At 42.7% G+C, this 12,907-nt stretch overlaps 1 protein-coding gene across 4 annotated transcripts in view; it reads right to left on the reverse strand.

Annotated features, from left to right (window-relative positions):
• The window catches only part of Btbd9 (BTB domain containing 9), a 369,488-nt gene that overhangs the window by 300,666 nt on the left and 55,915 nt on the right, over nt 1-12,907 (reverse strand). For all 4 annotated transcript variants that reach the window (XM_028885042.2, XM_028885043.2, XM_028885044.2 and 1 more), the window contains exons 5-6: nt 12,629-12,848; nt 8,861-8,980 (exon numbers count right to left, since the gene is read on the reverse strand). In XM_028885042.2, coding sequence (XP_028740875.2) covers nt 8,861-8,980; nt 12,629-12,848 — 340 coding nt within the window. The remainder of the gene's footprint in view (nt 1-8,860; nt 8,981-12,628; nt 12,849-12,907) is intronic.

Consider the following 12,907-nt stretch of genomic DNA (forward strand, 5'->3'; position numbering starts at 1 on the left):
ATGACTATCCAAAATTAAACCTATAGCTTCCCATCAGGCAGAACAGATCATGTGTACATATGACCCACATTATTTGGAAGAACAATTATTAACTTATGAAATTATAATTTGAAGCATAATGAAGGAAAGCAGCTAAGGAAAATCCTGCTGCTCACGACTGAGGTCAGACACCAGGCCCACTGCTCTGCTCCCCACGGCCTCTGCAGCACTCGGGCTGAAGGCGCCTAAGTGCTCCTGCTGCTACCGTTCCTTCAAGGATCCAGCCCTCTATTTTCATACTGGGAGATGAATTTCTAGAAGGTGAACCAAGCCTGGCACTCTGCCCAGAATTTCTGGCAGCCGACAAGCAATCTGGTTTTACCGTTGGTCCACTGTCCCCTGAGCTAACCTTGTATCCACAGAGAGCACCCTGATCCAGGGAACTTGTGCCATTTATAATCATCACCAAGAAAGTGCTGATCATTTTATTAACCATGGGACTTGTACGCATATTTCTCTTTAAACAGACTTCTGTGAGATGGAATATTAAAAATCTTGTTTCCTAGTCTCTCTTGCTAACAATGAGGAGGGGGACAGAAATGTTAAAAGTATTTTCCAGAAAAATCTATTATTATTCAGGCAGCTGTATTCAAGAATGTTAAGAGGGTTAAGAAGTATCAAATACCTGATGAGTACTCCCCTAAAGGAATGTAAAGCAAGGCCCAGGAACCATAGAATAATTAGATGAGTGCACAGGGTATGTTATGTAATTGATGGGTGCACTGGGCCACTCAAGCTATAAATATTAAAGGTCAGAGCAATCACGGCTAGGCAGTGTGGGTGACATCTGAATGTACACAGCCCTAGCTCTCCGCTGAGAGAACTGCCAGCCTCCACCCCCCCTCTGGATTACTATATCCACAGTGAGCAGGACAGGAGGGGACTGTTAGCCCAGCAGAGCTGCACCGAAGTTTGCGGCCTGGCTGTCCCTCCAGCCTCCTCACCCCCAAGCCTTACCTCAGCAGGCTTTCACCACTGACACCATTTTCTTATCCACCCACATGCTGAGTTAACAGCCTTGGAAACTCCTCCCTCCCTACAAGCTTCATTTTGGTGTGTTCTGGCTCCCAGTTCCTCCATCTCTGCTGTCTCTGTTTCCCATGTTAGAGGTCCCTGGCTAACCACTCAGGAGCCCAGCCCTCTGGGCCGCTTGCCTTCACTCCTCCTCTGCCCTCTACTCAACAGCAACACTGTCCATGCCGAATATTTTGCTATCTCCTTGCTGATTCTATTTCCTGAGTGTCATTAATAAGATCTGGGAGAAGGAAGTCTCATGTATGAACATGTATGTTCACATTCCCACACAGAGCACACACCACAGTGATGTGCTTACAAACAGTATTTTTTTCTCTAAAACACACACACACATACACAAACACAAACACACCAGGTCAAATTCTGGCTCCCAAAAAGAGACATTCTTCAGTTCTCAGAAATTTTTACTATTCTCTGAAAATTAACCCAGTTTAGAATTCTTTATAGAGAAAACTTCAGTTATATGAAAAGAATTCAAAAACATAACTTTAAATAAAACCAAGTAAATTCCAGGTATCTACAGAGTGATGCAAGGTAACAGGAAAGAGTGCCACTCCCATATGTCCTCTGATCTTGAAAATGAAGGTGAGTGGTATGGGTGGGCACTGGGGATGAAACTAGAGAAACAGAAGACACAATGGAGAACTGCATGCAGTGCAGAGCCTGCCTTTCAGTGGCCTGAATACACAGAGCCCTTGGTCTTCTAAGACTCAGTTCAAATCCTCCCCACAGGAGGATCCTCTATCACTATGGTCCTGTACTTTGTATATTTTTTAATTTTTTATATGTATTAATTTATTGGGGTCCTAAGTGCATGTTGTGGTACATGTGCAGAGGTCAGAGGAACACTTGCAGGAGTTGGCTCTCTCCTTCTACCATGTGGGACTTGGGGATCAAAGTCAGGTCATCAGGCTTGGCAGCAAGTACCATTATCCACTGAGGCATCTCTTCAGCCCAACTTTATCCACTTTTAGTAGACTGCCATCTCCATTACATCATGAGTCTCTTGAAACAATTGTATCTTGCCATCTGACGCAGGCACCTCCCACAGATGGTATCAAGTGAATGTCTGAATAGATACATCCTTTAGTAGTGAAGTAAATACATATTGGTAGGGGTAAATCATGAAAAAGGATGTAAGGGACTGATCAGGGAGGTACCAACCTAACTGCTTGGGAAGACACTGCAAACAGAACAAAATCTAGCTCTTGCCCTTCCATAATGAAAACCAGCAACTGGTATTTGTGGTAATAACAGGTTATTAATGCCATTAGAATCCTCTTCATGCAATGAGCTTGCTAGCGCTCTCTAAAATTACAAAACAAAATGCAAAGGAAAAGGACAACCCTGATCTATTTTCTCATGTTCCAACCCCCCATTATACACAAAAGGAGCTCAAACGTTATCCTTTAAACCAACAACATAAAACAAAAGGCCTGGATTCAGCTGAATAACACACATAAACAGCCATTCTCAAAGGTCTTACTGAAAATAAAGCACAGTGTTTGGGTTTTTTTGTTGTTGTTGTTTGGTTTTGCTGTATGTGGGCTTTTTTTTTTTACCCTAATAAAAGGATTTTGGTGAAAATAATAAATAATTTCTCAACTTAAAAAAGGCAACTCAGGATGTGAAGAGATCTTGTGGAAAGAGATTTCATAATATATGTTGCTTATTTCTAAATACAGCTGAAGCAAAACAAACCAGGAAATAAGAACACCAGGTTCACTCTACGATAACAAAGCCTGAAATGATCTTAGGAGGAACCAAGGGCAGAAAAATTGAAAGATCTATTGACAAACTGACAAAGTACGCCCACAACAAGGACTGCCAAGTGCTCTTTAGAGCATTACAACAAAACAAACTTCTTCAATTGCTCATCATCATTAGAAAGCGTGAGCTTGTACATTCAGTGGCTGTGACCAGCTGGAACAGAGCAGCCTTTGGTAACAGTGAGCCTCCTGCAGTACTCCTGGAAACTGCTCTTCCCACAGGGGTAGGAAAGAGATGTCACTCAATGGGAGAACTCGCCCCAAAAGGGCAGCAAAGGCTTCTGGCTCCTGTGTCCTGTAACTCTAAAGGAGGGCTGTTCCTTTTGTTTTGCTAGGTTTAATCTGGTCTGTTGTTTATTCTGGAGGTTGAACCCAAGGACTTGTGCATGTTAACGTGCTCGCTCCCACCATGCTGCAGATGCAGTAAGAGCTGCGTCTACACCTCCCCACTCCCCGCTAATGGCGGCATATGACACGGAGTCAGACCCTTTGGGTAAAAGCTCAGATTTCCGATGTTCAAGTTCTGCATCTGTACAGCAATGGATTCCATTTTCCTCCCATGAGCTGCTGTGAGAATCAGACGGGGAATAAAGTCCGGCTGGTCCACAAGTGCTCCATACACATCAGGCTGCTCCCTTTCCAGCCTCCCAGCCCTCTGATTCCCTCCCTGTATCCTCATCCCCCCTGTTCTTGACTCCTCATACACAGTCAGTGGATCTGTTACTCTTTTATCGATTTCAAACTTCCAAAAGAAGGCCGGAAAACCTTATTTGTAAGAAGCTGGAACAATTGTACTAGAGAAGCCCTGATGGCCTCCCTGCTTTGCAGATGAGGACTCGTGAGCTTGTTGGCATAAAGTGGACATCCACGGACTCTGGGCATAATTAATGCTCCCCATCAGTAGGAGACTCAAACGCTACAAACAGTTCACATGTTATTTCACAAATCACAGACTTCAGAACAATATATTTAAATACAGTTTTATTTTAAAAATCATTTCAAAGTCTCTTCGGCTCTAAGTAAAACTGTTATAATTTAGTGACACCATGTGGCTACATTTTGCTTTGCATTCTTAAAAGAAAGAATGCTCCTCTCTCTGTAGGTTGTTCTGTGCTAGTTCAATTATGATATCAAAGTTATAGGTAAAGGAACAATTCAAACTCAGGGTTTGCTAAAACAGCTACTTCTTTAAAGTGGAACCCTTCCCATTTCTTTTACATCTTAAATAGAACATTTCTCAAATGGTTGAGTTTTCTGATCCCACGAGGAGAGTAAAGGCTCAGCATAAGGGACTAGGAATCTAAAGCCTCCGGGTGAACTGCTCCATTATGCCAGTGTTTGCCTTTAAAAGTAAATAAATGTTATCTGTGCCCAGTTGGGGGTGGGGGAGGGGTGAACAAAGGCATGCCCCATTAGCATGGCAGGAGAGAATGTCTCCATAAATAGAAATGCTTCTTTTCTCATCGGTTCTCTCCCTCTCCTAGATCTACAGCCCTGTGTAGGTACTATAGTCTAATGAGAACGAGTGGGGGAAATGCTGTAGCTAATGACAGCAGGGATGAGGGTGAACTGAAATGTATGGAAGCAATAAAAGAGATTCAAGTGCCTCATGCCAACAAATGGTACAGTTTTAGTACACATCTAATGAGGCTTCCTACAGAAGACCAACTACATGAGCAGCATTCACCATATACCAAAGAAAGCCTGGATGTCCAAAGCATAGACCAGATAATGTCATTTCCCATACCTCGATGTACAACACCACCACCCTGGCAACCTTACTTAAAAATGCATACCTGCTTCCACTGATCCTTTTTATCATAGTGCCATCTTGACAACATGTACTTATAAATTTGTGCATATGACTCCCACAATGGACAAATGCAGAAACCCTGCCATCCATCAGAGTTACAATCTCAGGATCAAGTACAATGCATATAGCACAAAGCAGGTGCTTATTTGCTGAATGAGTAAGTGGCGGATGACCAAATGAAGAGGATTGTTTTCCTAAGCCAGTGAGGCACACCTAAATCCCTTTTCTGAGTGAAAACGGAGCCCCTCTAGTGAGATGTCTCTCATCACTGAGGGCCTCTAATGTAACCCGAGACTAGAAAGGCAGACTGGCAGATGTTCTGCAGCGCCCTTTCCTTCTTCTGAGACACACTTGGCACGTTATAATTTCTCACTCTAAGAAAATAGGAAGGGAAACAACAGTAATTCAAACAGTCAACAAGAATCAGAGGAAATCACTGTGAAGAGTCAAGTCTACGCTAGAATTCAGCACATAGAAACAAGGCCTGTTAAAGGAGTAAAAAAATTGCAGCATTCTTTAGCATTGGATTGAGGAATACCTTTCTAAACAAGATATAAAACTAGAAATAATTTCAAAACATGATTTGACTACCTTTTAACACTAAAACCTAATACCAAATCACACAGCACACAAAAGAAAATAATCACACACACGCACACACGTCTATCAATATCAATGCAAAGTTCTTACAAATGACATAGTATGGTTTGCTCTGAGGATGAAGATCGCACATAAACTGCAAGTCACTTTTCCTCACCTCCGGCTAAGGGTTAAGGATGGGAAGACTGTATTAGTCTAAGCTTCTGGCCACATACAACAGCCCACCCACTTCACACACGAACATTCCTGGCAAGGGTCCAGAAAGAAAGAGTTGATCATTTCTCTCCATTCATCATGGTTCAAAAGATGACTGTGGTTTGAAGCCTGGCGCTATCTTATTGCTAGTAGACACAATCTACTATTGTGCAAGGTGAATGCCGCCTGGATTACACTAAACAAGGTATTGGAAAAAGCAGACTTAATGATTACACACACACACACACACACACACACACACACACACACCCCAGAATCAAAATATACAAAAATTGCTATAAACATTCAAAAAGGGGCAAATTATTATTAGTTATTGATATACTGTATGCAGGAGGTCTGGGATTGCCATCTGTGGCCTGATAGTACAGGGAAGTACTCTGAAGGCTTGACTGCCAAGAAAAGGCATAGTGGTCTTAATAAAAGCCACCGTGCCAAAGACAGGACCTTCTCTGATGATCAAACAACAGTTCAGATTCTCCAAAAGTGGACAAAAATAAAATAAATCTCCTATTTATGAGTCTCTACTTTCAACCAGACATCAAGTTCAATACTTGTCATTTAACTAGCAAAGCAAAGTTCACGAGAGTGCTGTTCCCGTTCTTGATGGGTGTGGGTGCCAGGCTGAGGGAGGCACAGATTTACCACATGGCGAGTGTGTGGGGTGAAGCTAGGATTGCAGTGAGCTCTGTCTACACCACAGCTCAGTTTGAGACCACAATGCTCACTCGCTTGTGCCTGGTCTCAGAGAAAGGTGTAGGCATCGGCAACTCCTCAGTTCATAAAGTAGTTTCAGTGTAACAGACCAAAGCTGCCATCCATTCAGAGCACTCACAACCTTCAATAAGAACCTCCACATTCCGTTTCCTAAAGAACACAAACTGAAAATGTAGAGCTGGGCTCCTCAGGGAGTTTGCAGCACTCATACCCTCTTAACGGATGCACTGTTAAGATGAAATCATGAGTGCCATGTCAATGCTGAGTTACCCTCTCACCATTACAGCCAGTGCCTTACACCAGGAAACCACACTGTGTACAGAGCAGCTGGTGCACACAATGCACAGTCTAGGCAGTGACTGAAAGTACGATGATGTAGAATCCAGACCCTGTGCCTCTAGGAGCTTGTAATTTCACTCCCAGAGGCAGAAACCAAACAAGCACAAAGGATACTAAAGAACAAAGAGGACATACAAATACACAAATTAGCTAACAATAAAAAACCAAACCCTTCCATGCTAAGGAAGTATTTAACCGCAGAGTGAAGTACCTGAGTAGTTCATTTAGAACATTGTTTAAGCAGTCAATAAGTGATTATGAAGGAAAACCAAAGAATCCTTGAACTGTCAATAAAGTCTAATTCTTAGATTCATTTTAAAATACTGTTAGAACAAAAACCTAACCCAAGAAACAGATTTATGAAGAAATGTAATAGATGCGCTAGAATGGTTATAATTCCCTACTAATATGGGCCCTGAAATGCCTCCCTTCTCTTGTTATCACTGTCTCGGTGCCCCTTTGCTCAGATTCGGAGTTTGGAGCTGATGGACTGTGGTGGTATAAATGAGAATGGCCCCCCAGACCCAGCTATTTGAACGTTTGGTCCTCAGTTAGTAGAACTGTTTGGCGAAGATTAGGAGGTGTGGCTTTGTTGGAGGAAGCTTGTAATGGGCTGGGCTTTCAAAAGCTCATGCCATCCATGCAGGGGGTATAAGGGTGAGTATGGGTAGGTGGGGGTGGTGTGTGTGTCGAGGGGGGTGAGGGGGAGTGGTGTGTATGTATACACGCACGCTCTAGAAAATTATGTAAACTCTCAGTTACTGCTCTAGCATCATGCCCGACTGACTGCCTGCTGCAAGCTCTCACCACAAGAGTCATGGACTCACCCTCTGAAACTGTAAAGGGCAGGCAGGAAGGAAGAAAAGTATCAGTGCTCAAGGAAAAGTATAACTTCTAAAAGCTAGAGAGCCTGACTGAAGGCAGGTCTCCCTTTTTCCAGCTGGAGCTCTGAAGGGAAGAAGCACAATGTCTGTCACAGCTGGAATCATAACTTGTTCTAAGAGTCCTGTTCCTATTGTTTCAAATTACATCTAGATGCGCTACCCTTCCAACCATGTCAAATACTCAGACTGTTTATTTTTTAATCTGCTTCAACCATTACAACGTGAGTCACTGTAGATTTGATCTCTTCCTCCTCCTCCTCCTTCTCAACAGCTCCCTCTCTCCAAGTATCTGGTGGTAGCTCTGAGATATGGAATCTTAACACAATTTCTGGTCTCTCTTTCTTTCATCTATTCAAAACTCCTCTAGGTAAAAAAACTGAAATATTTCGTCCCTCTTGGGGAAATGAAATTGATTTTCTTCAATTTCACACAGCGGACCCCTGTGTAGCAATGCTTCGCCCAGCCACACCCATACTGAACATGGACTAGTGTTGGAAAGGTTTGTGGCACCCTTGTGCTGAGTTAACCATGAGCTCACAGAGGTGACTCTTGACCAGGAGACTCACCCAGGGACATTCTCACCTGCTTCATGTCAGTCACAACTACAAGTTAGAGTGGACGACATCTGATGTGGGGAGGGAGGTGAGCTGATGGCAAGAGCGGCCAGCTCCACATTTCCCCTGCCTTCCAGCCATTTCTCTTCCCACCATTTTCTGCCTTAAAGATTATCATCGGAGGGCTCTATCCAGAGGAAAAATGAACAAATCTATATAATTTTCAGGGAACTTCAACCACCTTTTCCAATTTCATTAACTTAGACGTTTTGCAGAACTACAGAAAGTTCAGATAAGGGTTCTAATCTAAAGAAGAATGTAAACCATTAGAACAGTAACCTCTCAACACTCTCTAAAACTATCTTCCCTGGGGGCTGGTAGAGTCCTCTGGTACTGACAAAAAGGGTGTGAGGACGGACCCTTCCAGCTAAGCTGGCCTTGAGCCTTTGCCCAGCCCCCTTACAACACTTGCCCTGTCAGACCCCACACGACAGCCCCTGGTGCGGACAAAGGCATCCCAAACTCTCCTCCTGGCTCCAGCACTGCCAGAAGCCTTCAGAAAGATCTTCCCTAGCTGTGAAGGAACAACCCTGTCTAACCACAGCTGCCTCCCCTGCTAGACAACAGTGAGTGCAAAGGGCATTTCCAGCTCTCGGGGGTTACCTGTTTCTTCACAGTCGCCACATTTCCACAGGAAAACACAGCACCTAACATGCTGGACAGGTCCACAGTGCATCCACACTCTAAGGATATAACTTTCCCTACAGGCTTTTTTTTTTGGTTTGTTTGTTTGGTTTTTTTTTTTCTTTTGGTTTTGGTTTTTTGAGAGCAATCTCCCCAAATTCCAAATGTCCTTAAATGAAGATTAAAAACCATTTATTAACAATGAGTACTTACCTGCATACACGAGCTGGAAAATACAACTTTTGCCAAGACCGACATAGGTAATGTGAATGATCTATCACTCTGATCCAATCTAGTTCATCCATGGACACTTCAATAAAGTAGGAATAAGACCTATGAAATAAAAAGAAAAAATATGGTACAGTGACAATACAAAACCAAAGTAAAATATTAAAAGGTACCCAAATATAGAATTCACTAATTATATTTCCTGTTTCAAAATCACATTTATCAAATTCAGGCAGCAATGAAAGCTGTATAAAACACTCTACTGTAGCATTTGCCCAATGGATTGACATTTCTTCTCAGCTTGTCTTTCTGTCTTAACCAAATGATGAACTAGTTGAGAATGGAATGGAAGATTGTTTTTCTTTACATCGCCAGGAAGCCTTGACCATGCCACATTAGCAGATTGATAATGCCAAGAGGGAGGGAAGGAGAGAGAGGGAAACAGGAGCAGAGCTGGGGCAGGTAGAGAAGCAGGCAAGTGCCCTTTCCTCTTTCCATGGCCCCTGACCTAGGTGCTCCCCCCTCCCTTCATGGTGGGAAAGTTAAGAGCAGCAGTGGAATGGTCCTCCACAGAAGCCAGTTATCTCCAGCCACCTCTCAGTCTCCTACCACATCACACTCAAGAGCAGGCTGCTGGAAAATAAACAACATGGGGGAAAGATAATGCTTGTTTCTTCTAGATGCAACTTGAAACTTACCAGCTAATAACCTGGCTGTAATGAAAACAGCCCATCATCCACTCCTAGTCAGCTGCCCAGGACATTACATGCTAGTCCCATACTGAAAAAAAATCTGTATTTCCTTGTCATGAGCCAAATTTAAATTTGAGATGCAGTTATTACTTGTACTGTAATATCAACAGGAACAATCTTGGAAGATTTAGGTGACCATAAATGTCAGCCTGCAACCACAGTCGTGGCCAGAAAAGGTCAGCTTATTTTGTGTCATCCCCTCATTTTCTGCTGTCCCCTCAACTCCCATTCATTTTATCGCTCAGTCTCAAACTGGTTATAACCTTTTATTGAACCTCTCTGGTTATCAGGAATGTGGGATATAATTTTACAACACATCAGAAGCTTTTTGGCTTAAGATTTTGAATTTTTCACCTTTACTTCAAATGTTAGCAATGTTGTGAGAAAAGAACACAGTAAAGCTAAGTCCTCTGTGAATGTAATACAGATACTAAAACAAAGTGGCCTATAAATATTTAACATCATGGAAACAATAAGCTGTGCTTTCAGGTTCAAGCACACTAACCTTTTCCTTTATCATTTTTATACCAATTTCATTATTAATTAGATGAATGAAATATGTAAAGCCTTTAGAATGCCTACCATATACAAGTAATGAAAGTGCAATAAAATTATTATTACATTGCTATTATTAACCAGGGATTCTGGAAATGAGAAATATGAATTAACTCCAACCACTTTGCCAATTATGCACCGAATAATCAGCCAAGATACATGTGAGGAAATACAGTCTATTCTTAAAGGATTTATTTTAGAGCATGAGTGTGTGTGTGCATAGATGCCTGCAGAGGCCAACCAACCTAGAGTTACATGTGGTTGTGAGCCACCCAATGTGGGTGCTCCTAATCAAACTGTAGCCCTCTTCACAAGAGCACGCCTGAACTACTGAGCCTTATCTGCAGCCCCATGAAACATATTTTTTTTTTCCTTTTTGGTTTTTCGAGACAGGGTTTCTCTGTGTAGCTTTGCGCCTTTCCTGGAACTCGCTTTGGAGACCAGGCTGGCCTCGAACTCACAGAGATCCACCTGGCTCTGCCTCCCAAGTGCTGGGATTAAAGGCGTGTGCCACCACCGCCGCTGCCGCCGCCGCCTGGCGAAACATATTCTTAATAAAAACTAAACAGAGTTATCTCCTAGGAATCACAAAACACACTGCACATACAAATGCTGACTCACCTTAAAAAGAGTCCCTCAAACATGGCTCAAATGACCAAAAAATCCAAAGTGGTCACCAGCGTGCTACCAGGACACACTCCCTTCCTTCCATGTGAGCCTGATGACCATCACCACACAACCGACAGGCACAGAGGCTGGGTAGGTCTTAGGCTAAAGGTAAGTAATACTAGAGACACTAAGCTCTGCTCATCGCTGCCACCACGAGTGGACCACAAGCCACAGTAGACCAAAGTATGACAGAGTTGCTAAATGGAGAGCACTCTCGAAGCCGCTAAAAACTGGGTCCAGGCCATGGTCTGAAGCCATCCCATCTCTTTCACAGTGTGATCTCATTCCAAGGGTACTTAGCTATGCACTAAAAGACAGTTTCTTCAGCCATGGGATGCTATGTATTTTAAAGGTATTCATAATATCCAATAGTAACAAATCCAATAAATAATGTTCACTTATATGGAAGGATGCCAGATAACATTTCAGAGCTAATACAGAGTTTTAAATGTAGTAACTGAAACATGAAATTAAAGCCAGGTGCAGTGGGGCACACACATCTGTAACACCAGAATTCGGGAAACAGTGGCAGAAGGAATCCAAGTTTGAGATCAGGCTAGGCAAAGTATTGAAACTCTGCCTCCTAAGGGAGAAAAATTAACAGTAGAGGGAAGTTTTCCATATAGCTACTCTATGTGAAGACTTTGTAGTGTGTATATATGTGTATGAGACGGACAGGTAACAAAGAAACACAGTTCCATACATACAAATTTTAATAAGTGGTGGTGAGATTACCAGCAATTTTTATTTTCTTCTTTATGCATTTCTGTATTTTCCAAAATAACCACTTATTCAGTGCTTGTATATAAGGAGGACAAAAAGGGACTGGAGAGATGGTTCAGTGGTTAAGAGCACAGGCTGCTCTTCTAGAGGACTCAAGTTCAATTCCCAGCACAGATATGGTGACTCACAATTATCTGAAACTCCAGACCCAGGGGATCCATCAACTTATTCTGGCTTCTGAGAGCAATGCACACACATGGTGCAATACACACAAGCAAGCAAAACACTCATAACACAAAATAAAATACCAAAAGCTTTAAATTTTAAAAAGGATATTTTAAATAAATCTAACTTTTAACTCTTCCTCTAGAAGTAACTAAGAGGAATAGCAGAGTGATCACAAAGAAATAGGCCGTTTAAACCTATAAAACCAAAGCAGATGGCCATTGAGCATCTAACAGCCTTCCCCAGTTCCTCTGGGCCACTTCCTTGTTAAAGTGTTGTGCTGGATAGTCTTATGTCAACTTGACACAAGCTAGAGTTAACTGAAAGGAAGGAGCCTCAATTGAAAAAATGCCTCCATAAGATACAGCTGTAAGGCATTTTCTCAATTAGTGATCGATGGGGGAGAGCCCAGCTCATTGTGGTTGGTGCCATCCCTGGGCTGGTAGTCCTGAGTCCTATAAAAAAAAAAAAACAGGCTGAGCAAGCCATATGGCGCAAGCCAGTAAGCAGCACTCCTCCATGGCCTCTGCATTAGCTCCTGCTTCCTGGTTCCTGTCCTGCTTCAGTTCCTGTCTTGATTTCCTTTGATTATAAACTGTGATGTGGAAGTGTAAGCCAAATAAACCCTTTCCTCTCCAAGTTGCTTTGGCTGTGGTATCTCACCACAGCAATAGTAACCCTAGGACAGAGGTGCTCTCTTTCTCAATAACTGCCTCCTTTCTCCAGCGAATGAAGAAGTAGTCAGGGAAAGGAACAAAATAGATGACTAAAAAGTGAGGTCCTCTTCAGCAAATACAACATCAGCATCTCAGAGACAGAAAGGCCTCACCGGCTGTCACGGTCCCACAGGAGGAGGCGTATGTGGTTGATAATAGATGGCTGGCCAAGCTTGATCTCAATGCCAGAGCGGCAGTCATCATCGATGGGATGCCTGGAAAATCCATGATCCAAGTCATAATTTTGAGTGTCACCATCCAACAAGGCTGACTTCAGCTCTCCTTTCACAACCTGGGCTCCATACTTCATAGTTGCAATGTTTTCTTCTGGTACTATAGTCAGAAATAGAGTGGTAGAGTGGTTATTTTTAATTATTCTACATTAGTGAGGG

Source organism: Peromyscus leucopus, chromosome 16_21 (assembly GCF_004664715.2).
Source record: "Peromyscus leucopus breed LL Stock chromosome 16_21, UCI_PerLeu_2.1, whole genome shotgun sequence".
NCBI lineage: Eukaryota > Metazoa > Chordata > Mammalia > Rodentia > Cricetidae > Peromyscus > Peromyscus leucopus.